General features: G+C 43.9%; 2 protein-coding genes across 3 annotated transcripts in view; one reads left to right on the top strand and one right to left on the bottom strand.

The window, feature by feature from the left end:
• ALG13 (ALG13 UDP-N-acetylglucosaminyltransferase subunit) overlaps positions 1–22,381 on the bottom strand; it is a 32,266-nt gene extending 9,885 nt beyond the window's left edge. Inside the window, exons 1-24 of the mRNA XM_075106671.1 lie at positions 20,905–22,381; positions 20,415–20,577; positions 20,049–20,187; positions 18,261–18,369; positions 16,335–16,796; positions 15,881–15,964; positions 14,975–15,025; positions 14,227–14,273; positions 13,244–13,316; positions 11,388–11,469; positions 10,848–11,028; positions 9,862–9,937; positions 9,047–9,155; positions 7,809–7,873; positions 6,812–6,912; positions 5,931–6,058; positions 4,977–5,214; positions 4,702–4,815; positions 4,333–4,489; positions 2,185–2,317; positions 1,719–1,754; positions 1,522–1,577; positions 821–883; positions 288–450 (exon numbers count right to left, since the gene is read on the bottom strand). Of these exons, the coding sequence (XP_074962772.1) occupies positions 288–450; positions 821–883; positions 1,522–1,577; positions 1,719–1,754; positions 2,185–2,317; positions 4,333–4,489; positions 4,702–4,815; positions 4,977–5,214; positions 5,931–6,058; positions 6,812–6,912; positions 7,809–7,873; positions 9,047–9,155; positions 9,862–9,937; positions 10,848–11,028; positions 11,388–11,469; positions 13,244–13,316; positions 14,227–14,273; positions 14,975–15,025; positions 15,881–15,964; positions 16,335–16,796; positions 18,261–18,369; positions 20,049–20,187; positions 20,415–20,577; positions 20,905–20,985 (2,911 nt within the window). The 5' untranslated portion in view covers positions 20,986–22,381. The remainder of the gene's footprint in view (positions 1–287; positions 451–820; positions 884–1,521; positions 1,578–1,718; positions 1,755–2,184; positions 2,318–4,332; positions 4,490–4,701; positions 4,816–4,976; positions 5,215–5,930; positions 6,059–6,811; positions 6,913–7,808; positions 7,874–9,046; positions 9,156–9,861; positions 9,938–10,847; positions 11,029–11,387; positions 11,470–13,243; positions 13,317–14,226; positions 14,274–14,974; positions 15,026–15,880; positions 15,965–16,334; positions 16,797–18,260; positions 18,370–20,048; positions 20,188–20,414; positions 20,578–20,904) is intronic.
• A 475-nt stretch (positions 22,382–22,856) lies between these two features.
• DCX (doublecortin) overlaps positions 22,857–26,421 on the top strand; it is a 145,745-nt gene continuing 142,180 nt past the window's right edge. Inside the window, exons 1-2 of one of the 2 annotated variants that reach the window (XM_075107243.1) lie at positions 22,857–23,180; positions 24,178–24,289. The gene's annotated coding sequence lies outside the window, so the exon portion shown is untranslated. The remainder of the gene's footprint in view (positions 23,181–24,177; positions 24,290–26,421) is intronic. The other variant, XM_075107245.1, reaches the window with a different exon arrangement.

Here is a 26,421-nt window from a genome sequence, read left to right as displayed (position 1 = left end):
AACACTTGGCATTGATGGCTGAAGGTGGCAAGGGGGGAACCCAAAGCAGAGACCTCCAGTTCTATGCAGATTCAGGGGCAATTGTCCCCTTCAAAACATGAAAGCAAGAAGTCAGCAGTGAAGTTACAACTACTATTAAGTCATTTTAAGCCAAAGCAAATTACATGGTTTTTTTTAAAGCCTTCTAAACATTTGTCTTGGATAGGTAGAAAAAAAAAAAGTGGGAGGGGAAGAGGTAATTGAAAACTTAGCCGTCCAAGCCCATAGCCGTAGTACGTACACTCTACCTGGCCTCCCTATAGAAAGGGGAGATACTATGACTGGCTGAACTGCTGTTTGTGGGGGAACTGCTGTTGTGACACTGGCTGGAGTGCAGGCAGCGGAATTTGAGAAGCCTGTAGGTGGAGCAGCACCTGTTGAGGTTGAGATTGCCGCAGAGTTCACCAACACCTGGAAAAGAGTCAGAACATTCAGCAGACCGCCTCTACAACTGGATTTGACAAAGACTACGGAAATATCACATAGTGCAAGAATTCTCACTTCAACATAAATGCATTCTGGAAGTCCTAGCTGTAAAGGGAGCTAACTCTCAAAGTTCTCTAAAAATTGGCTTAAAAATACCAGTTTAGAGTTGCAGACACCTGCAAGGCATCTGCTCACCCTTCCGTTTTGCTTATAGGGAATCATTTGCTTATAGAGAATTGTATTCTTCGCTACAAGATACTATAAGGGGCAGCTAGAGGGACCCCACAAACTGATGCTAAGCAAGTGGAGCAGTCACCTCTCCACATGGTTACCACAATGAAGTACTAGGTACTACCTTCTGAGGATAGCTGTAGGAAGCCACTCCATCCTGAGGTGACACAGAGACTGGCCCTTCTTCCTGAAGGGATTCCAAAGCAAAGCATGGTCCATTGAAGAGGCAAAGAAGTCACAAGGCACACACACCACATCCCTACATTTTTTAAAATTTGTTTATGGACTCTACACACACAGAGAGGATCTTCTGTAACTTGAGTGAAAGCAGTTTTATTCTGACATGCACAGGACTGGCTTTCACACCCACTGGAGACCAGCAGGTGACTAAAGATTTAGTTCCACATTAAAAAAAAAAACATATATTCCAAAGTCAGTTCTATCAGAGGTGAGACCTCTCCAGTCCCACGGTGGAAGAATAAGACTAACTGGAATAGGACTTGAAGGGTAGCATGATAGAAGCAAGTGCTGTCTGGAGCAGAAAAAGAAGAAAAGTGAACAGCACTCAAATAGACACTTTCTCTTTGCAGAAGAGGAGGATTAAGATCATTAATGTAATCTAGTACAATTCAGACTATACTCAGGCAAAAACCTCACAATTTAAGGAGAAAAAGGGGGGTGAATATATAATTGAAACCATCATGCCTTTCTTCTAAAAGAAGTCTCTGACCTACTATGTTCAGCCTCCATCCAAGGACATGTTCTATGAAGAATGGCACACACTTCAAGGATTCCTTATCTGAACAGACAGTGACTAAACCTTACCAAGTTTCCTGTAGGTTCTGCTGAATTAAATACTGTTGCAGTTTCACAGTCAGGATCTGGAGGGCATAGGCAAAACTAATTATTAATTGAAAAAAAAGTAGCATAAAATCTAATCCTTCAGAAACTTATAAGAAGGTCATAACGAGTGCATTACATTCACTGAGTGTTCTATCAGTAAAGACTAAAGTTTTACTTACCCGGAGGTGCATAGATATATTCTTCATGATATTTCCCTACAAGTGAGAGAACAGGAAGCTTTGATTCGGGGGGGTGTGGAGTAAAAAAGCTTAAAGCTGAAGTTACCACAATTACCTTTCAGAGCATTCTTTAATGAGGTCTATATCATCTTGTTTTTGCAGAAAAGGTAAAGAAACGCTCAAGATATGCTCATTTTGCTATTCCACCAAGTATCAAGGTTGCCATTACCAAATCTACACCACGCATTCTTAGGCAGCAACTTGGCTTGCTATGGACCTACACAATCACGAGCTTAAACAAGTGACACATTTCTATCAGACAACAAAGAATATCGTGCTCACACACACGTTCAAAGCTCACAATGAACAGGTTTTTTATTTAGGAACCTGTTTGGCCAGTCAAAAGCACACTGAAGATCTTCTAAACCTGTCTTTTCTCTTTGCCCACCAGCCTTTAAGAACTCACCATTTTCACTTGCTTCTTCTTCCTCCTCTGAGGAATTCAGGGTCTGCTTGTTAGGAGGAACAGAGTTTGGGCCTCTCCTTGGTACCCAAAATCCTGCTGGACCATTGACAATGGGAGCAGGGCTACCTGGGCTCTAAAAAGCAAAGTCAGAAGCGTGCATTTAGAAATAGTTTAAAGCCTTTCCATGCTCTACACGCACACGAAACAGGCTGGCAGACCAAGCTTGTTGCAACAAAAACTTACTAGAATTACCATTTGTGTGTCCGTTCCTATCCACTTTGATTGCAGCAACACAGTTGCAGACACATTTCTTTCCTTTACCTTTTGTTCTGCCTAGCATACTTAAGGTAATTTATTTTTGAAGACCTACCACTGTCATGTGCAATACAGTCAAGTTGCTCCCTCCCAGGACTCAGCTGGCTTTATCTCAAGCTCAAAGCAAGCTGAAAAGGAGGGAGCAGCCCCCAGACAACAGCCAAGACTGCTACCCCAAAAACATGCTCCTGCGTTCCTCACCCTGGAGCATTCCCACCACACCAACAGCAGATCAGTTCATCCAAATACTCTATAATGGAAGAAGGTTATCTTTAGTCACAATTAGTGAAACCAATGGGTGGCTGCTGGCATAGACACCACTGTCTGCACTGACTTGACCCACACATGCAAGCCTAACTCTTCCAGAGAGCAACACCCATCAAGGTTTCCCACATGGCTCCTTTAACACTTCACATGCCCTTTGTCTTTTCATTGAAGTCAGCCCTTAGCTGCACCACAATTTGAAATAGAGTTCTCTGAAGCAGAAATATAGGATTGATATGCTCAAGTAAAAGAAGTTGATTCACTCTTTTGTGATGGCTAAGGTGACACTCAAAATTCTCCTCAGAAGACATGGTGACTATGGGATCGATAAAGTGCTCAGAGAGGCTTGTAAGATTTCCAAGGTTGAAGCAGAGGTGGTAAGTCAGAAGATTCTCCCACCAGGCCTCTAGTAGGATGGCAGAGTTTTCTGCGAGATGCATCTTTCCCCAGGAAATGTTATATTCCTTTACTAAACAAGACAAGGAAGAGACAGAGAAAAGGCTTTGGCATTGACAACAACAAAGTCACCGAATAAACATGGAAAAACTATTCATTAGGAGCTGCAGCTATACAGTCTAGCAATGGGGATGAAAAGCTAGTAAGCTATATTGATTTCATGTCAGAAAAAAAAGCAGGATAACCTGTCCTTGTTCCTTGACACTCTTGAAGGAAAATCAGAGCAAAGATTACAGATCTAGCACATGAGGACAAATTAAAAAATGGCTGCTGCTAAAACAGCCCTCAGCAGATTCCCTCTCATTTAAATACCAGTTTAGCATTTGTTAAGTTCACTGCTTCAACACAGTATAAAAAGACATTCAAACCTAACCAGGTTTTTTTTTTTTTTAAAAAAAAAAAAGACCTGCTTTCCTATTCAGATACCCAAATATCAATTGATTTTTTGTAGTGTGCCCAGCATTGTACTGGGCTTAGACCTCAAATAAAAGAAAAAAATTTAAACGTTAAGAATACACTGTGCCACTTTACCTACAACCCGACAGACAGACTGTTTTAAGAGAAGTCTAGATTTGGAATTTTCTCCTGTTTCTGTAGCAGAAGAAACTGTTTCAGGAACAACACGCTAGCCACAAACATGACAACTATAAATTCACAGGAACGATCCAGGCTATCACTACACAGTTTCTGAATCTCGTTACACAAATGATAAATTACAGTGTAGCAAACAAGTGAAAAGCTTTCTCCCACAATATTTAGAGCTAGACAGACATCCACAGTAGGAAGGTATGATTTGTTTTGTTTTCAGACTGCAATAGAAAGGAAAAACATGATCCTACTTTTATGAAAATATCAGCAGCACTTGTTTTCTCTTTAGTATGAAATGTGTGAGAAAAGGAGAACTTTTAGAAAAAGAGGTGTTTTAAGCAGGTTTTACAGGATCTAGACTCATTTTAGCCTTCCCTTCTCAAAAAACACATTCACTGCTAAAGCTTATTCCAAGGCGGTAGGGGAAGATGCTGTATATTTAGGTAAAGAAGTGCTGTGCATTTGTACAGCTTGCCCCCCACCCTCAACTCAGAGGTTTTAACATACCCCTTGTTGGTAACTTACTGGTAAAGTAGGAAAAGCAGCATCATCCTCTCCTTCAATTTCATAGAAAGTTATAGTTTCTTCTGGTCCTTGCGGCTCCTCCCCACTCTCTGGTACAAACCCATACTGACATTCCTTATTCACACACTGCATCTGACGGCGGCTACGGCTGTATGAGCTTTAAGAACAAGAGAGGAGGTTGAAAATCATCACTCTCTGGAGCTTCACCTTTGTTTTGCTCCTCAATTTTAACTTTGTCCTTTTTGGAGAGGCACAATAAACCCATTGTTTCATACCATGCCATTAACAGCCAACTCAGCCCTCCACATACCACCATCCTCCCCAGCTCTTTCAGAGCAATCTTTTGTAAAGAGGTTTATATTCACTTACCAGGACCTGCAGGAGAAACTGTCATAGCTCTGATAGCATCTCTTTCCTGGACTGGGGTAGAATGCTATTTGAGGGCCAACCATGTTGTGCCTGTTTATAAATCGGGCAGATCCCCTAAGTTTAAAGGGTAAAAGGTGCAATTACCAGGAAGTGCCTCTCAGATGGAACTCATTTGTAGTTTTACCTATTAAATAGCACAAACTCTCTCCTAACTAGTCTGCAGCAAGAATGACTAGAAAACGAGTGATCTCAGACAGGTTTTCAAGGTTTTGTACCTTGAGATCCCAAATCCACGGTTATGTCTCTGAGGAGGATTCTGAGGATGATAAGGTTCGTAAGGTGCCACGTTTCCACCACCCTGCGAGCAGTGAACTGGAGGAGAGCGCCCCGAAGGAACATTGTGCTGTAGCCGGGGTGGAAGAACTGGCTGACCCCTGCTATAAGTCACAGTCATGAAGACTTCCTTTCCACGAACTTTCTTAAGCATTCTCTTCCGTGTTTTCATATCTATTTCTGCAGTTTCAGTTGAGGACAGAAAAGATAGATTTACACCTTAGACAGCTGACTGCAGAGCTACGTTCTCTTTATTATTTGAGATGAGTCAATATTCGAACACACAGAAAAGGAAGAGCCAATGGCCTATCCCAGAAAAAGTGCATTTGAAGTACACAAACTTCAAACCCTTATTTTGAAGGCTCAAGAGGGCATTCTAAACTGAGCAGAATACAAGCATCTCACACATGAATACTTCCCGACTTCTAATAATCAAACCTGTACTCACAGCGTTTAAAATCTCTCTATGAAGGCTGCATTTCTTTATTTTAAAAAAATCTCCAAATTAAACAAATGCAATCCATATTTAATGGGCAGAAGAAGCCCTAGTCTATCCATGCATCTCTGCCAAGGCCAAATCCAACAAGCTTTTTGGTTCACAGACCCAATCTTTTTACACAGTTCTCAACTGCCAAATTTCTTCTTGGTAATTTTGAGGAATACCAATGGTTTGTTACGTATTTTCAATGGTTTTGCTCTTTTGCAAAGGCAAATTCATCCCTCTGTCTGAAGGATCACTTTACACCAAACCTCTGTAGTAACCCAGTTTTATATCACAGGCTGATTTAAGTCACTCCCACTATCTAAAGACTGCTACTGTTAAAACAGTCATGAGTGTCTCCCCCACTCCTCCTCAGCCCCAAGGGAAGGAATGCTTGTGGAAACCTTGTACAAACCTATTCCTGAGAAGTATCCACCTGTTATTTTCTGATAGGTTCCTCCTTTTCGGCTGGGAACCATATTCCAAGCAAGGACAGGCGCCACTTGTGTCACTGGTTTTAAGTTTGCCAGAGGAACCGTATGCCTACACGAAGAACACTGATGTCAGCAGTGCCACATGGACACACTGTGCGTAACTGCACAACAACGTAAGCCGAAGCAACACTAAGATTGAAGAAAACAGGAAAAACTCAGAAACTAAGAGTTTAGGAAGCCATGGAAATAAAAAAAAAAAATCTGTTTCTCTGATGCGAAGCACATATTACTGTTACTTGTTTATTAAAAACACAAGCTAGGATTTAGTCTCAACACTACTGACTTCCTGAATCAAGTCTTCTTCCCCACATTTGCATGCCTTCAGAGGTACACCTGAAAGCATCTGACACACAGAATTCTGGCAATACATCATCAAGCTGAATTCTAGGTTTGGAGAAAGGTGAATGCTTTGAACAGCAAGGTGGAGAAAGTGATTAGACTCACCAGAAGTGCCAATTTAGCTGTTTGGATACAACAAGAACTCCAGAGAAACCAACAACAGAGGATAATTTGCTATCCGTGAATTAAACCCAAACTGCAAAGATCGGTTTCACTTTCCAGAGAAGAGCGAGCAGCAAGATTTCACAGAAAGCATTACAACAATGATTTTGGCCATGAGAAATCCAAGAGAAAACTGCAACATTCTATTTGAAGGCTGATGGCCAACAAGGAAGCTACTTTGTACTTAAAAGCCTAGGTCTTTTCTTTTCAAAGTATCTTAATAATCTTATCTTCAGCTTCTGTGAATACACAAACTCAACCAGAAAGAGTCCAAACATTAAGTCGTCACCAGACTGCTTACTTTTTCGCCAGCTCCTCAACGAATACAGTCAGTGTGTTGCCATCCTGTCCGACTTCCTGGATATGAGCATTGTAATACTTACCTCCAGGCTCCAGGCGCACCTGGAGAGAGAATAAGGGAAGCTTTAAAAAAAGCCAGTCTGTATCAGGGGATTCAGAATACTGCCTACAAACCACTAAGGGCAAAGGCTGCTCCTAGCTGATCGTATGTTACTGAGCTGGCCCAGGAGCCTCAAATACTTCTTCAAAATAGCAGGCAAAATAAAGAGCACTCTACTAATTTCAGGGAAGAAGGAAAAAAAGGAAAAGAAAAAAAATCAGTCTTGCGAGTGACTGAGAGGTAAGAAGGTACCCGCTTCCTAACTTATTTTTATACATTGTGCCAAGCAGATAAATACCAAGGAAGACCACTATTTAAGAACTTGAGGAGAACAGAAGATAAGACAGGAAATTGGAAAGGAGAACTCTGCTCAGCTAGAAACAAGTCACTAAGTGAATCATCAGCACTACCTCAAACAGTGATAAAAAGAGAGAAGCAAGCCCTCACTACATACAACACTGGAATACAAAGAAAGCCAACCATCCTTTTAACATCTCCTGTCCAGATCATGCCAGTCCTCCCTTTTTAGCTCTCCCCTTTCTATTTTCTAAAAAACATTTGCAGAAGACTGTCCAGACTTGGTGACCCCCAGTGAAAAATCCAGTAGGCAGCTACCTCACATGCACACCCTGTGCATTTTGAGCTCTAGGTCTGGAACTTCCATGATCCCAGACTGTATATCACTGGCTCACAGTGAATTTCCAAGCAGCTTTTCCTTCACATTACCCAATGTTTAAAGGTAGATTTTAGAAAGAAATTAAAAGATTAATAGCTACAAGGAAGAGAAAGAGAAAAGCCTTGGAAAATTCTATGAAGTCATATGATTTTATGGCTTGCCATACTCCATTTAAAGCAGTTTTAATAGTTTATCATAACTGAGTCTCCTTTGAGTACTAACCTGACACTTGTCTCCTAAATAGTACTGTCTCCCAGCAAACACCATGTAGTCAGTTTTTTGAAGCTCTAAAAATAAATGAATAAATAAATAAAAAGGAAAAAGCCTTTAAACTACTGTTCTTTCTTCATGTATCCTACACATACTTCATGACAGCATCCAACTACAAATTATAGGCCAACTGAGTTTAGTATTTCCCCTGCATATCTAAACATTCCCTGTAGTAATGGTGAAGTAACTGTAGACATTCTTATAACCAGACTAAGTCACAGGAGATCAGGAACATCCAAATAATGCAGTAAGTAGCACTACTACTTCAATACTACAATTTCTTGCATGATGATACCGAGTTAATCCTGCATTTAATACCAATCCTCGTGTTAAGAATGTTGGATGTGTCTTGTCTTGCCAGAGTACTGGTGGCACTTGGCAAAAATGAGATGTTATCCAGGAAAAACTAACGTTGTCTAAAGTCTCCTTGCTGCTAGATTTCAGTAGGTTTTTCCCCATTCCTTGCCTGGATTCTCTGCATAGATAATTAGTTACTATACTCTGTTCCAAGAATTTTGATGACCGTCATTACTGCATATGCAGTTATAAAATGCTGGAGTTTTTCCATATGCAAAACACTTTGGGTCAGACAAACACCACTTCAAAACTTATCTTTCTTGGTAACTTCTTGCTTTACAGATCAGCCATAGCACATGCCAAAAAGCAGCAACCTATCCCAAGCCAGAACCTCTCCAGAACGTTCAAGCCCAGGGGAGCTGGGAAGCAAGAGACAACTCATCCCATTTGACATATCTCAATGCTAAATTTGAGATCATTATTATACAACTCTGAAGCCAAAATCTTGCTTTAAAAAGCAGAAGTTCTTGCACACACTGCAACAAAACACTCTCAAATTTGAATTCTTTCCAATACAACAGAATGGTATCAGAGTTCTGTACTCTGCTTTGAGCCCTCGTATTTCCTTTACCATAGTCAATAAGTAGCAGAAGTAAGATTTTCAGCAACTTTATCACCATTATACAGTGTCAGAAGCAGTGCATTTCATACTTTGAAATGAAGCCAAGAAACCAGCTACTAGCAAGATGTACTATATCCAGGTACCTGCTGGGTTAACCAATATCCTTCACATCTCAGCGTGAAGAAGCAGGTGACATAGGCCTCAGATTCATAAATGTAACACTGAACCTAGTACAGAAGCAGTTGTTTGTTTTTTCCCTTTTTAAAGATACCTTTTCTGCTGTCCAGCCAAACATCAAACTCCACATTTCGATAGATCTCAGGGTCCAGTGCCTTTAGCACTTTATAAGGAACAGGCATCTTTGATGGATTTTCTGGAGGCTAAAAAGAGTTGAAAGGAAGCATTAACAAGCACATTTAGCAAGTCTCTATCCTGCCAGCGTCTGTGGACCATTTTAAGATGTACACACACTATTTCCCAAAATTTTCACTTCCACTATATTTGCCTAAAAACTAAAGCTCAAAAATATGAACACACGTTTAGGCATTCAGAAGCCGAGCAGACAGACTTTGGAAAGGTTAGAAACATGCTCGAGAGTAACATTGGGCATGTTCTTAAAAAAAAGTAAGGAGGAAGGAAGAAAGCAAGCTTTGAAGGAAGCTAACTACACCAGTGAAGCCATGGCTTCAAAAATTGGTGGGAATTTCAGTTGTTATATCTGAAAACAGGTTTTCTAAAGTTTCTGGAGTTTCTAAAACTGTTTCAAAGAGATTTATACTGTGTTCAAAACAAAAGTGAAGAAATTTAAACCATTTCTGGGAAAAACAAACAGCAGACCAGGAAACATCTTTGGGGGAAAGTAAAAAATACTGGCTGGAGAAGAATAAAATCTCAGAAGGGAAAAATGTAGTTTAACAGAAATTCAAAGGCAAAACCAAAAGACAAGCAGATGGAAGAAATAAGCCACCCACCTTCCAAAAAGTAATTTTTAAAAAGTGGAAGAGGGTTTAGCCCTAACAAGGGTAACATCATACAACAACAAAAAACCCCACCCCACCATAAAGAATTCTTCTTTAACTGACAAACCTTTTCTTCTTCAGTGCCTTGTTTGAACTTCTCTTCCTGCAGATTGTCAGCATCATTGCCTTCCCAGTTGTCCACTCTAAGTAATTGAAAATAAGATAACAAAAGTTATAACGTATAATTCCTAGCCAGGACTAAAATCAACCAACTGTTCATAGCGTCTGAAAGACAGCACCATGGTGCCATCAAGTGGTAGATTTTCCCTTAAACACCAGCGATGCCTGCGATGAAGCATGAGACAACCCTTTTCTAGTTTCAAGAATATGACCTTTACTCGTTCCAACACCCACCCCTAACGAGGGCTACTGCTTCCATTAGGAAAGGGTGAGGATGATCCTACTGACTGATTAAACTCTTGCACTGTCTAGTGCAAAATGACACCCTGTTCTAAATCCTGTCAAACCAGTATCATCTGCAAGCATTCAATAATGGTCAGAGACATCCCTCAAGCCTTTCTAGTGACTTGAACAACAGAAATCCGCATGTCTGTAGGTACATTCTGTCCCCCTCATCCCCAGTGATCCAACAGACTCAAATAATGCCACCATTAATTGTCCATTTGGGGTACGATTCCATTAAAAAAAGGACAAACAAGAAAATAAAACAGCTCATTTTCTCAATACACTATTGCCTCCGCAGAGCTTGAGAGGCTTAGAAGAGTAATAACAGTTTCTCACTAAAAAAAGTATTCTGATGACATAAGGAACCATTTTCTTTACAAATAAGCTGTCATTTTACAGAGTAACATGCAACTATAACCTAGCCAGCAGCAGAGGATGTTCAACTATATGACACTTCCCAGCTCCAAAGAAAGCACATTCTCTTCTACAATATACTTCAGCTTTGTGTTGTGTCATGAGATAGGAAAAAGAGTTAGTGCCCCATGGACTTGCAAAGAAACTTGGAAAAGTTGCCCTTTGCAATGTTTGGGGTTTGTTTGTTTGGTTTTTTCCCTTCCCTTTTACCATATCCCCTTCCCAAAACACTACCTCTTTTCTGATGAATTTCTGGATACTTTTTCATGAAGACAATCAAAGTTTGCATCCTCGCTTCCTACAGAGCCACTGTTTCTGTTCTTCTTGGATCCACTTCGAAACACCTCAACCGCAGACCTTAATTCTTCTTCATCCATGCCAAACACATCTTTGTACAGGATCTCGTACAATACAGCTGAACAAATCAACACAAAGCTCAAAACAAATTAAGGTCATACCAGAGCCATAAGAACTGCTGCAGTTTTCAAGGTAAGCATATCTTCAGATATTCTCTACTGCTACAAGGCACTAGTTATGTTAAATTCAGTTAAGGAGAGGATCATAAAATAGTTCAAGTGGAAGAAGGGACCTCTGGAAGCCATCTGGTCCAATATCCCACTTAACAGATGGAATAATGCGCATAGGTATATATTTATATACAATAAATAAGGTTCCATCTCTCTCCTACCCACCCCTGAAAACCAAAATAAACACTGCTCATAAATGTATAAAAACACATAATTCTCTTCCATAGAAAAAATATTTAAAGTTTACCCTGGCAAATAGCAGCATTTTCCTGGAATTGTTTTGTATACACAGAGTCATAATGGCCATTGCCGGAACAACACAGTAAGATCTGGGAAAATAATAAAAAAAAAGGGCTTTAAGGCTTGAATGATGTAAAATCTAACTCTTTCTATTTGATATCCTAGCCCACAAACTCATCAAGAAAGCAATAAATATTCTCAGTATAAATATGAAAAAGCTGTAGAATCAGCTTGAAACTGAATCCTAAGTAAAGTCTCTAAATAAGTTTGTCTATTATACAAAGAAAAACTTCCAATTTGTACATCATGCTGTATTAAACATGAAACAAGAGTTTGTGGTTTCCAGCTTACCTCTGAAACCAATTGCTCAAGAGGTAAAATAAACACAAGCTGTTAAATGCAGTACCCGAGGTACACTGTCCAAGTACCAAAGGCACATTTCACCCTTCTGTATCTGAGGGACTAGAAGAGCATCTGCTTCTCCAGCCCTCAGTGAAGCGTTGCTTTTAATAACCAATATTATGCTGCCTTTCGAAAAGATGCATGCTTTCTGTAACATATGCATTGATAAACCAAGTAAACATATACGATCAAACCCCATCCTGGCATGTGACCACAGACAACTGCAACTGGCAGAAGCCCTTAGGCAGCTGTCAGCACATTGCCAGCAAGGATGCTTCCCAGTGAACCAGCAGGAGCTGGGATGCCAAGGGCTCTTAATTCAGCGTGCACTATGTCTTCTGCCAACACAAGCTCTCATCTCCTGGTGAGAATGAGCACCACCAGAAAGAGCTGCTGCCTGTGCATGCAGGCTAATGACAGACAGCTGCCAGCACTTAATGAGAGCTCTGGCAGTAAAGCCTTTGAGGCCAAACACACATTTAGACCATACTGCTTGATTTTTAAAGTTAGCTCATTTTGGAATTCGATTAAGCTACACAGGAAACTACAGAGAGAAAGAAAGAAACACATGTAAACAGAGACAGTCTTACTAACCAAGAGAGAACAGCTGCAGCAGCACAGATTTCAGAGCCGACTAGCCACTTTGGCAAATATAATAGCCTGTACTGAAATCCACACCACAGCAACGTAACAGGCACCATGCCTGAACTAGCCACATAATTGTGTGGGCACACCTGCATGACTGCAGAAAACACAAGAGGGGTCAGACAGGAGGTAATACAGAGTATTTCTCCTTTATGTTCCTTCTTTTTGACCCCAGCAGTAATTCTTGCCTAGATATAAGCTGTCCCATTAGCTCTAATTCTCAACTGGGCTCAATTTGTATGTCACAGAAATGAATCAGGTTTTTAGAATAATCCATTCCCATTAACTTTCCCTCTTTGGGACGAAAAACCGCACACCTCATCCAACTTAAGGAAGAGAGGCACTGGGGGCAGGGGAGAACACCTTCTCTTCGCCAATACGATAAATGTATCTTGTTCTGCTCTTCTACTCAACCCAGATTATTTCACTCTACCCTGTCAGATCAAATTTCCACTGGGATGTGTTTTTACCCGGAGAGAGTTCAGAAACATGAAAGAATATTCTGGAATCATGATGTCACCTCTTCCCACCAAAATTAAACTTCTTTTAAGTAATGAGATAGAGTAACAAAATAGATTGGCAGGGGAACAGCACGCAATCCATCCCTCAGATGGGAAGCAAAGCTACTACGATTTAATTACCTGCTGTTCAACTACTGTGCTTTTTCCATGAGCTGAAGTCAGCTTTGGGGTTTTGTTCAGGTATGCAAGAGCACTGGAGTTACCAGAGCTCAATTCCAGGGGCAGGTTTTTACAGCTAAGCAGGGCTGGAGGTAACTAGGATTCAGGGGTAGGAAATTGCCTCACTTCTCCTCACCTTGCCTTCACAGCCATTGTCTGTAGCATAAGTGGGTGGCTTTCCAGGGTACCGGTACAGAATAAAGTCTCGCCTAGGTAAGCAGAGGAAAAACAAGACTTGAAAAAGCATACTTTTAGAACTGTGTTATCAATACGTTTGCAGGGAGCTGTTTAGAGAATCCACTGTTGGTTTATAGACAAATCAAGTGGAATACTCTCCCTGGTAAATGAATGCTGCCATACAGCAACAGCTAGGTGAGCAAACACCACCCATCTTAGGGAAAAAAAAATCATCAGGGAAAGACCATTATAGTCAGTCATAGATTAGGTCAGGCACCTTATGCTTATGGCAAGGTACTCAGACACTGAGACAATTAAGTCTAAGTGATTTAGTCACCCTGCAAAAGGATTAAAGCCTCAGTACAGGGAACTAGTAACTCCTGCAAAATTTCAGTTTGTTCCTTTAGTACTAGAACAGAACAGGCCTGCAAAGGGAGGGTTCTCCTACTACTGGAGAGCCACATTGCCTGTTACAGGCTAGCAGCCTTTTTAGTAAGGCAGAAGCACCTGTGCAGGCTTATGTTATCTTTGAAATAAACATCAGGGCAGGGCAAGTTCTCCTCACTACTGGAGTTTTCTTGAAAACCTACGTGAGTTTTAGTCATGCTTATAACTACCACACAGTGTTTCCACTACACACAGCTCCTTGTTTTTTCCCCATTTTCCATCCTTCAGCCACTAGAAGGAAACACTTTGGAGTCTAACACTAGCAAAAAAGATAACAAACATAGCTGGAAACCACCCCTGCCCTTATATCCACACCATGAGAACAGGGGCTGTGATGGCACCCATTTACATGTTAGTTTAATTAATTTTGTTAGGGTAGCATTTCTCACCATGTTTCACACATTAGTATCTCAGCAACAAACAAATAAGAGGTCCTGGGGCCAGAACCCAAACACCATCAAATCAAAAACAAAGCGAAACTTAAGAGACACTTACTTGTACATCACTGATAAAGCACTCATTTCCAGCTGGGCAGCACTTTCCTATGTAACATTATGAGATTATGTGAGATATCGAGATCAACACCGAGAACTCTATTCCAGCTCTCTGTAATATTAAAATATCTAACCAAACTTATCGGTTTGTTAAACCAAACAATCAATTCACTGAGAGCTGAGATACTAGGATTTCCAGGAAAAAAAAGTCTGCAGCACAGGATGGCCATAATTACCAAGCAGAGTAAGATGGAGCTAGTTCTGGCAGAGAGTCTTAAACACATCAGTCAAGATATGTTTCTTTAGTTAAAAGCACTGTTTTTGTTTCAGAGACTGCTGCATTCAACACAGTTATTGGTTTAAGTCTAAAGAAATGGAAGTTTGAACTCTAGTATTCAAACCTGGGGTAAAGGAGGAAGGGACTGCAAAGCCTGATGTTTGGTGTGAGGTACACTGCATATTTTGCTTTCTCCTTCCTAGAGAATTGCGGTTATGAGTAAGGCCCACAAGAGGCCTCTGGTCTGGACTGCTCCTTTGCACCAACACAAATTCCCCACTAAAACTGATACTGTTTACAGATGCGAATATTCAGTACAAAACCCCATTCTATTACCTATGCAAATGAGACCCCACGATTGGGTTCTATCTAAAAAACTCCAAACCACCGCATTTTAAACCATCACCTAATTACTTTCCTGTTCCAGTCTCCTCAAATTTTAATCTCTTGACAAGTATTAGATCAGTCTTACCTTTGGATCTCCTAGTCGTTCAAGGTATTTCTCGAATGATCCTTCCACATACTTTGGACAAAACAAAGAAGAAAAATATAAAAACTTAGCCTAACAGAAAGCAAAGTTAAACCTAAATGTTACGGCATACGTTACTAGTTGTCAAACGGGGTGGGGAGGGGGCAGGGCAGGGGCTGGGGGCACAGACACCAAATTTGGGACTAGCCTGCCAATTCCTGTCATTCTTGGGTTCTGAAGGGCTGAGGTCTGACATGTCACGTGGACAACGGGAAAAGTATGGCTTCAGCTGCTCCTTGCCTTAAGAGCAATGGCACCAACATAGAAATAGCAAGAGATCCTAAAAATATTAAGGGCATGACTCACCTCCCTCCTAGATTAGATTAAGCACACCAAAAAAACCCAAACACCATCCCAACACCACACCATGTCCGCACAAACCACCACACACAAAACCAACCAAGAAAAAAAAAAAACAACAATCCCAAAACCATGACTTTACACAATGACTAAACACACTCTGGAGTTTTCCACCACCTTTTGATGTTTTATTTCTTACTCCAAAATCCTACATGTTTCCTACCTACTAAGTTCTGCAATGCTTGCTCCACAGAGAATATACTACACAAATGACTGTCACCCCACTGGTTACTTGGGTATTAGTAACTTGCTCCATTTCAGGAGCTTCAGAAACATCAAGTCAAATAAAACTTGCGTGACTACAACTCAAGTAAGGTAAGCAAGCAATCACCTTGCCATTTCTCTTCTCTTACATGCATCAAGCCTGGCAAAGCATGACGCGTTTTCAGTGTGTATTTATGTGGATATGTTTATGGCTATGCCGCTCACCCCCTCCCACGTTACTTCCTAACTATGCGTGCAAAGCTGCCTAACATACACACTACTTACAGATTCAAACTTAGGCTGGTGTTGCCTCATGAACAAGACACAAGCTTTCCTAATTTCCACGTGATGAATTTGAGATGAAAACAGCTGAAAAAAACAATGGTTTGAAGAATGAAGGAGAAATTTGCAGAGTTTAACTTATGCTTCACATTAGGCTTGTTTTACTCACCGCTTACATGGACTAACACCACCGCCAAACACTTCACAAGGCAGGGAGAGGGGACCCTGCCCTCCACAAGCCGCCGGGGGGAGAAGCTGAAGAAAGCCCAAGTGACCCGGCAGCCGCCCCCACACGCATGCCCGCCCGCAGCACCTCACTTTGGCACCCACGAGGGGTCCCCAGGAGCACCCCCCACCCACCCACCCACCCTCTGCCGCGGGCGGCCACCTCCCGCCCTGCCAGCGCCGCCGAGGGCCTGAGGCGCCCCGGCTCCCGGAGCCCATTACCGGCGCCCACCTGCTCCGAGACGGCTCGGAAGAGGCAGGAGGCGTCCTTGGCCGTCATCTTGCGGTAGAGCCCCAGGCTGCCCAGGTACTCGTCCATGGCCACCTCGCCGAAGGACTTCTGCCCGAAGTACTTCTTCCAGCCCTTCTGCATCCTCCCCGGGCGGCAAAGGCGGCAGCGGCTGAAGCGGGAGACGGGCGCTCCGCGGCGCGTGGCGGCTGCCGCTGCTGCTAATGAGGGGCCGCGCCCAGCGCGCCCACCTGCGCCCAGCGCGCGCGGCATGGCGTGGCGTGGCACGGCACACCCGGCGTGGGGCGGCGCGACCCCCAGCATCCCCCTTCTCGCCAGGCACGGCCACGGCCACCCGCGGGGCGCCCCTCCGAGCCTCACCCGCCCCCGTCCCGGCGCAGCTGGGCCCGGCTCCCTTCCCCAGCGAGCCCGCGGGAGCTGCCGCCCGCAGCGGCCGCAGCCATTTTAAGAGCCCCAAATACCTGTCCCGCTCTGCCCCCGACGCCTGCAGGGGCTGTCCCAGCGCGGCGCCGTCGTGCTCCTCCAGCCCCCGCCAGCTGCGGCGGGGATGGGCGCGACAAGCCGCCGTAAGCCCCGGCGAGGCGCCGACCTGCCTCGGCAAGAGGAGCGAGTCCTTGCTAAGCTAGCTCCTTCCAGCTTCATTGCGTGACTGGAACTAGTGGAAAAATCAGTCAAATGGTTATTAAAAATTTCCTGGGACATTCCTGCGTGCGCCCGGACTGGGGAGAAGCTGCTAGCGGTACACCTGAAACAACAATAGCTCTTTAAAAATCGTTTAAGGAAGTTAAAATCGTAGTTGCTTCTTACAAAGTGCTCAGGGAAAACTTTGGGGATCAGCAAAAATCACTCTTGCACATCGGTGCAGCATGATTTATTCCACATACAGCCCTTGTGCTTGACTTGATGAGGCGAATGCCTCTACGTACGTTTAATTTGCTAGTAAGAACTGCACTCGGACATCAGATCAGATGCACCGATTCAGGTGTTCCTTGTTTTAAGCAACAGCAACACAAAACCTCCAAACAAATTATGTACTTGCAGGATGGGCAATTAGCACCAACTAAGCATTTATACAATGTTAAGTTTAAACCCCCTCTGTTTTTCAAAATATTTACTTTAACAAATTGATGGTAGCATCAACACAGCTGACAATTTCAACCCTTTAAATGGTGAGCTCCATCCATCAGCGTCGAACCCTGCACTTTACAGAAGCACAAACTAAGTAATGATGGGATAACACCGTGTAAATGGCCCGATTGTACTGTCAACCTCGTTTCTCTCCTATAGGCCAGGTTTTACTGTAGGAGTAAATCACCCCAAACCAGGCCCCTCAGTTGGTGTGTGGCAGTTTGACAGTAGGTTTGCAGCACTTGACTTTTCCCTCCCAGATTCACCGCATGCCCCTTCCCTTTTAAAGAGGCTTAAATATCTCACTTATAAAATTCTCTCTTCAGGGCTTCTGTAAAACACAGGAAATGAGAGCCGAAGGCATCTGCTTGTTTGCAGGACATCCCAGGAACAGCAACAAGGACAACTTATTTCCAGTAGTACTGGGTAAATATGGTCAAAAGACCACTATGTATATGCCGTGCCTGTTAAGAAGTAACTTAGCTTGTCGTCCTCACTGGAGTTACCAACCCAGTGCAGATTTTGTGACGTAAATTATTTGTCTGTCCAAGAAACTAGACAGTTCATACTCCCCCCAGCCTTGCTGGCACTCTGCTCTTTTAACCAGAAAGCTAGATGACTTTAAACTGGCACTAAACAGGAAACTATTTAATGTCAGTTACTATTAACAGACATCTGCTTTGAAGGTTTGTCCCAGTCGGTGGACTTTTAAGTATGGAAGGCCTCACTAGGAAAGGAAAAAGGTTTTATTCTGACACTTTTATTCCTCTGCATTGTTTATTGAAACCCAACAACTGTATCCAAGAACAAAGCAAACTTTTCTGGGTGTCCAGGAGGAAAAGGTTTCAAAGTTGACAAGTCCATCGACTGCAGTGTGTCCACAAGAGTGCTGCAAAAATAGACCAAAACCAAAAATTAAAAAAAAAACCCAAACACAATCCATCCCAAAGGGAAATTTTTTCTTCACAAAATTTTTTCTATTCATACATAATCCTTTAGCATGGAAACAAAAATAAGGACATATACTGAATGGAAGAAGAGACCCCACAAACCAGCTGGCTGCAACCATCGCTGGCCAATAGGCAGCATTGCTGAGGTCACACTTCGACCTATCCCACAGCTTTCACAACCTCAGCTCTTAGCTTTTTATTCTTCTGTGGTTGCAATGTTGGGAGACTGGACAAGATTTGAGGATATTCACCATAAGCCACACCAGGAAAATCATCCTATTTGAACATGTGGCATAGTTCTCCACTTAACGCATAGCCAGAAAAACCAGCTATACCAACCTGTTAGTTTGCTCTTATCAGGCTGCAAATAAGGCTCAAATGCTAGGCAGTGTTCAACAAAAAGAAATAAAAATTCCTTCCTGCCTCCAAAACTGTCAGCAGCACTGAGGTAAGTTTAAGCAACTTGCCCAACAGAAATGAATGACAGGCCTACTCTTTGCAGAAGGTTCTTCCGAAATATACGAAATCCTATTTGCAGGGCAAAGAAATAAGATGCAGACTAAACAATGGGAGTTGCATTTCCTCTGTTATTTATAGAGTGACAAATAATAATAAATAAATAGAAAACAGTAAGATGTAGTCAAATCAAGAGAGCAAATAAAACTAACAGGAGCAAGGATGAACTGGCTGGGGCTTTTGTTGTTGTTGGGATTTCTTTTGCAGGGTGGGATTGCTTGGTGGTCTGGGTTGTTGGTTTTTTTTTTTCCCTGAAGTGACAGGCAGCAGATCTGTGAAACTTCTTGTCAGAGGATGTGATGGTCAAAAGGGCCCTCTGCATAAGCACTTGGAAGACAGAGCTGTTGAAAGTTACTAACCAGACAGTACCTGATTTAGGAATCCCCCTGATCAAAGTAATTAAGAGCATTAGAGGGAAAGTAATACAAGGAAGTAGCACATGTCCTTGCCCTGATTCTACTCTTGGGTGGGCATCTGCATATGGCCGCTACAATAGGATACTGAGCTACATGGACTCCTGATCTGTATCAGTAAGGCCAGTCTTATGTTTTGTTTTAAATACTCCAGATACTTTCAGTTTCATTATATCAGTACATCTATACAATCAACTTTACTGCCCTTTACAAGGAAAATCCACATAGCAAAATGATGAAATGGAGGAATAAGTCTGGAGGAAGAGTTTATTCCTTATGGCTCATGTTTACAAACTGATGGTCTGGGTTGTATTCTTTTTAGACTTTGAAAAATAATCAAACAACTAGTGAGAAAGAGCAGAAAAAGAGAGAAGCTGTTAGATGCCTCTAGGATGCTACCTGCCTATTCCAAATTCAAATACTTCTATTTGGTTTAAATTACTCTTCTTTCAATCTGAATACATGTGCCCTCAAAGAAAGAAGAAAGTTAGAGAGAGTCATGGTCAAAAGGCTTGGTAAGTTTCGTAAATTGTTAACCTATCCACTATGGAAAATCTCCCTTGCAAACAAATGGTCATTACAGAGAAGGATGTAAATTTCCTTGTCACGTTCTCAATGCTGTGGTAACCCAGAGCGATGGTGCTGTGAGCACTGCGTGTTCAGCCAGGACAGCCACAGCCGCTCTGTACCTGCAATTACAGTAGAGCACGTGCCCATCTCTGTGGAGCTGTTTTGCCAGTTCAAGCTGGTGGTTGTTCATCAGCTTTTCGTTTATTACTACTATTAGTGGTTTTCCTTTTTCTAGAGTCTCCAGGCAGCTACCTGCACCTACAGAAGAAACAGAAAACACGATGAGTTTTTCCCCTGACAGATGAAATATCACCCTGCTTGCAGTTGAAACACAGGGGGCTCCCGAAGGTGAACATCCAACCATCCAGCTCTAGCTGTGGATGTGGACATTCAATGCCAGACCAGCCCCGAGCCGCAGAGGGCCAACATTCACGCAGCCGACCTCTTCTGCCCCCAGGAGCACAGGCAAACAAAGGGGGCTCTACCTGCGTGGCTGATGACCAGGTCCGCCCCCCGCAGGTCCTCGGCCAGCGACTCCTTGAAGCGGAAGGCTTCCACCGCCAAGGCCGGGCTGCTGCACAGCTCCGGCTCCAGCGCTCCCCGCCCGACCTGCAGCACCAGCTTCTCGTAGCCGCGGCTCTGCAGCACCTGAGATGGGCGGGTGGGAGGCTGCGTGCGGGTACCCGGGGCGGGCACCGGGGCGCCTGGCCCCGCTCCCACTTACCCCGGCCCGGCGGCCGCTAAACCGCTCTCCCCTCGTCCCCACTTTCCTCCTCCTCCTCCGCCACCTCACGCCACTCCCCACAAAACGCCAGCCACAGCCACCCCCGGTCCCTCACCCCCTCAGACAGCCCCGGGAGTCACGGGCGGGACGGGGGAGGCGGGACAGCTCCGAGCGCGCAGGCGCGGCGGGCAGGCCGTGCAGCGGCCGGCTGCGTCGGGCTCGCCGCCGAGCCGGGCTCTTCGCCGCCTCACCTGCAGGGCCGCGGGGGAGCAGACGGTCGCGATCAGGTCGTCGAAGCTGGTGGTACCCACGGTGACAAAAACGGACTTCATGGCTGGCGACCACCCACTCGTCGCCGGTCCGCGGGCGCGGAGCCGCCAGAGGGCGCCGCGCGCCGCCCGCTCGCCGCAGCGCTCCGCAAAATGGCTGCCGGGCTGAGGGGGCGGTTTGGCGGGCGGGGGGACACGCCTTCTTCCCCTGCACGGCCGCCGCGGCTGGGCCCGCTGCCTCCGCCCAGGCGAGCGGCGGGACGGGGCCGGTGGCCGCACGGTTGTTCCCGGTGCCACGGGGCAGCCGGACCCGCCGCAGGGGTGCGGGACTTGTAGGGAGGGCGCCCGCTCTAACGAGTCCACCCGCCGGCAGCGTTCCGTCACCTCAGCGTGGTAGCCGTCAGTGTCTCAATTATTTAGGCTTTCAGAGAAGGGGGAAAAAAAAGTAACCGTAATTTGGAAAAGGAATTCAGAAAGTTTTGCTCTCCACATGTTATTTTAGCGCTCGGGGCACAGATCACTGTAACTGAGAGCCTGACTGAGGCCAGGTGCTGATCTTGGGATACCTGTTATATCCTGTCTCTTCTGTAACCCCAAATTCAGGAATTTGGCTGGATTGCCAGTCCTCCTTATATCCAGCTTTAGATAATAAACTGCATAAATGCAGTGATTCAGCAGGACTCAATCACTACATCCTCCAGGATTACAGCAGCTGCTCTAAGCACCAAGAGAAGAAAGAGAAGCCCTCCGCTCCGGACTAGGAGGTGCATTAGCTCTATGTACTTGTAGAGCAGGGAAGTGATCCAGTCACCAACCTGGAGGTATTTAAAAGACATGTAGATGTGGAGCTTAGGGACAAAGTTTAGTGGTGGGCTTGGCAGTGCTGCATTAATGGTTGGACTTGATTTTAAGGGTCATTTCCAACCTAAACAACTCCGATTCTATGTTCACAGCCTGCCATTCCCATAGCATGGCCACAGTTACCTTTCCCTTATAGACCAACTGACCTGAGCTAGGCATGGGATTACCCAGTCTGGCCCGGGCCTCCCACAGCACTTCTCTGTGGGAATAACATCACGAAAGGACAGTAGCAAATGATGCTTTGGAGGAGAGAGTGATGTTTCAGATGAGTGTTGCCTGAAGCAGTGCTGCATTGGGTCCTGTAATGGCAGCCCAAGAGCGATGGGCTGATACATCCCCTTGAGCACTGGGCCTCACTGGGGGACACGCTTCACTTCTGGTCAGAGCATCACCTGGGGACGTGGCATAGCACTGCAGAGCAGAGGCATGGGATACAAGCCTGCCTTCAAATGACCCAAGGCAGGAGAAGATTGCATACATTTCTATCAGTGGGTAAGCTGGGGTGGTTTTGCTGTGTTGATACCCATCCACTGATGCCACAGGGATTGGTGAAGATGGGAGACAGAAGGAAAGGAGACAAATATAGCTTGAAATCTGCATTCTATATCAGGGTTCTCTAAACAAAATAATTCTGGCTGTGTATGTACACTGTGTCCACTCCCCCAAAAATCCCAGAAATTCTGCAAACTCCAGTAGAAACTGCTGTCTGCTGGCTTAGTTGATTCCAGGAAGTCAGACATAAAAATTACTTGGCCTAAGTAGATGAATCTGTCACAAAAGCTGAGATCACAACTCAAGGAAAACCCTGAAAGTGAGACTGAAATCAAGGCTAGGAGCTGATTCCTCCTGGTTTCTTTTTATCACTTTGCCACTGACCGGTGCTAGCCCCCTTGAGGGGTGCTCATCTTTTCTGTTTCTCCACCTGCAAGACAGTGTTTAGCAATGTATCTCCTCTAAATGATACTGGAGATGATTATGTTTCTTAAGAGATTATTATATTAATGTGCAGAGAATGGCGTCTTTTAAAAATCTTCCCTGTAGCAAATTTGTAAAGACATTGGATTTTTTTTTTTTGCCTACCCTCCTTCCCTTGGCCTCTTGAAAGATACATTCTTAGCATCATTGAATACAGGTAGGTTCCCCCTCCACCCTATTGCTCTTTCTCTAAGCACAGATCTTTCTGATGCTGTTTCAGGCTGGTCTTACTACCTTCTTACGAGGACTGAGGAAAAGTACTCCCTTGAGCAAAGGCATGTGAGCTCACTGTGGAACGTGATCATAAGAGCCAAGGGACAGGACATCAGGCAGGAGCTGAGGCTAGAGATGAAGGCACTTTCTGAAAAATAAAAATGCTGTTAGTGCTAAACCACATTACAGAATCCCAGCATCTCAGAATGGTAAGGGTTGGAAGGGACCTCTGGAGCTCATCCCGTCCAACCCCCCTGCTTGAGCAGGCACCCCCAGAGCAGGGGGCCACAGGACCGCGTCCAGGAAGGGTGTGAATGTCTCCAGGGAAGGGACCCCACAGCCTCTCTGGGCAGCCTGTTCCTCTGCTCTGTCATGCTCAAAGAAGTTTTTCCTCATGTTCAGGTGGAACTTCCCGTGTTCCAACTTGTGCCCATTGCCCCTTGGCCTGTCGTTGGGCACCACTGAAAAGAGTCTGGTCCATCCTCCTGACACCCGCCCTGCAGATATTTATAAGCATAGGTAAGATCCCACTTCAGTCTTCTTTTTTTCAGGCTGAACAAACCCAGGTCTCTCAGCCTTTCCTATTCAATTGCAAAGGTTAAGGCACCAATAAATGTATTATTTCAGGTACATTTCCCCTTTGTGATGAAGACTTGTGATGGGGGGAGGGATAACATTATATTTTCCAAAAAATCCAAACGTTAAATCTGTTAGCACAGTCTCATCCACTGAAGGCTAAGAGTAACCCCTTAGAAGTTGCACAAACTGAACTAGCAGTTTTCTTTCTTAATTGACAGTGTAAGAGAATGTACAATTCTACAAAAAGCTACTCAAGTTAGACATCTAAATCTAGTTATTCCCTGAATTAAATTTAATAGATGAGGTCATATCAGTATATGCTACTGAGTATTCAAAAAAAGATGCAGAAAAGATGTAGCTGTCTTGAGGATACCTCTGATTGCCATGTTAATGGCTCATTCACAATGCTCATTAGCCCCCTGTTGCTTTCATTTAGCATAATGAGCCACACTGAAATGTATTTATTTTTTGATTAAAGCAAACAGTGCTGACAGCAGACATGGCCAGGGGGAGGCAGGCACTTTATCTGGGGAAAATGCTGTAGAGCAAAACACCATCAGAGTCGTGAGTGCACAGGGCTTTGGTGGCTCTGACCAGCCTCACCCAGCTCTTATTGCTCTCCCTCAGGAGGAGGAAGCCAGGCAAAGACCTCACCAACAGGGCACAGTCTGACCACACTGGAGAAAAGGAAGCAGAGCAGTGGCAGCAATGGGTCCAGTGACCATCAGGCAAAGACAAGGTAACAAGTCATTTCCAAGGTCAATCCAGGAAACTCAAAAGTAGTTCAGGAGTAGAACTAGCAGCAAGGACACCTACAACTCACCTCTCTCCTCCCAGCAGGAGAGAGATGTGGACCTGCTGGAGCAGGTCCAGGGATGACGATCAGGGGACTGGAGCACCTCCAATGTGTGGGCAGGCTGGGAGAGTTGGGGTTGTTCAGCCTGGAGAAGAGAAGGTTCCAGGGAGACCCCATTGCAGCCAGGACTTAAAGGGGGCCTACAGGAAAGATGGGGAGGTACTGTTTATCAGGGAGTGTAGTGATAGGACAAGGGGTAATGGTTTTAATCTGGAAGAGGGTAGATTTAGATTAGACATCAAGAAATTTCTTACTGTAAGTGTGGTGAGGCACCGGAAGAAGTTGCCCAGAGAGGCGGTAGATGCCCCCTCCATGGAAGTGTGCAAGGCCAGGCTCAATGGGGCTTTGAGCAACCTGATCTAGTAAAAGGTGCCCCTGCCCAGGGTAGGGGGCTAGAACTAGATGATCTTTAAAGTCCCTTCCAACCCAAACCATTCTATGACTCTACTTAAAGCCTGAGCTTAAAAGAAGTCACCATTAGAGGGTGTGTGTGTAAGCCTCAGCTGAGGCTGCTCAGGGCAATTAAGACCTATTAGTGAAGTTGGGGCCCTGACAACAGATGGATGGGAAGGTGGGCTTTGGGATGAAAGGGAGGATGCTAAATTGTTCAGATGTGTCAGAGATGAGGGTCAGCACGTGTGTAAATCTTTGTAAGAAAAGATAAGGACAGGATAATTAAATGATTGTATTTTTTTTTGTGATGAGGATAGAATTTAAATATATTGGAATGTTTTCCTGTTTATATAATTATTTTATATTATGTTAATTACAGTTGTTTAGGAAATTACTGTTCATTTGTAACTAAAGCGCTATAACTTACCACATGCATGCTCTTACTCTGCCAAAATTGAAAAATAAACTCACCATCGTGGTAAGTCCACACATTCATTCTGCAGTTAGAACAAGTTTGCAGTGGTTGCCATTGTACCTCAGCTGTGGCCTTGCTTTCAGCCGTCCACTCATATCTTAGAGTTCCTATAAGGTAAGGCACTCTCAAGAAAATATTCCATGCATGAGCAGCAACTTGCTCACGCTCTCACTGTTTGCTCCCTCAAATTTCAGCAGAATAAAATGTGTACTTAGAAAAATTAAGACACTTTGAATAATACTAGTCTTCCTAACCCTCAAGTGAGAGGGGAACTTGAGTACAGTCTGCATAGTACCACGAGTTAAACTCCTGTATCTAGGTTTGCTCTGACTGTTAATGTTTGCATACAGAAAAACTTACTCTTCCAGTCAATGGGTGGCCACCTGGCAGTGTTTTTTAAACTCTGCTTAGTTATTCCTGTCAGTGCTTTAGGGTTAAATTAAATGTTGGGCATTTTAGGAGAATGACATGTTAGGTAACAATAAACCGATGCAGCTCAAGAGAAAACCAGATTCACTGACCTTTTCTTACTCTTAAGAACTCATTTCTGTGTGATCAAAGGACTGCTCAAAGGGAGGAAAGCATACTGCTCTTCTTCCAAAGTGTGAAAGGCCTGACTGCATAAGGGCATGGTACTTCAAGTTTCAAGGACAGCTGACCATGCTCAGCAGTTTGCAAAAACAGACTTAATGTTACTAGCATGTCTTTCAGTTTTCTTAATCAAAAATGTCCAGGAGTGAGTGGGCACCTGTCAACAGGGAGTCCTTAAAATGAATCTCTTTTATCATTCCTTGTGGAAGACGTTATATACAGTCTTGTTTGAAATAAGGGTTAAAACAGCTCTTACTAAAATAAAGTATGTTCAGGATCATGGCACATCAGGTTTTGCATTTGATTCTTTTGCTTTTTGTTGTATCAGTGCTGAATTTTACTTCTACAGGACCCTGTTTTGCTCATTTGCTTTCTAGAATGAAGAGAATTCAGTAATTGCTAGAATGATTTTTGTGGTATGGAGCAGGTCTGTGGGATTTCAGTTTGGTATTTTCCATGTGTCACTGAAAGTCAGTTTCCTCTGCAGCTTGTACTCCCAGCATCATGCTGTATAGGGACTAGAAGAACAAAATACTCACAGGTAACATTGCAGTGA

Source organism: Phalacrocorax aristotelis, chromosome 11, assembly GCF_949628215.1.
Source record: "Phalacrocorax aristotelis chromosome 11, bGulAri2.1, whole genome shotgun sequence".
In the NCBI taxonomy this organism is placed as follows: Eukaryota; Metazoa; Chordata; class Aves; order Suliformes; family Phalacrocoracidae; genus Phalacrocorax; species Phalacrocorax aristotelis.
The sequence above is the reverse complement of the archived record's forward strand: the minus strand, read 5'-3'. Positions and strand labels throughout refer to the sequence as shown.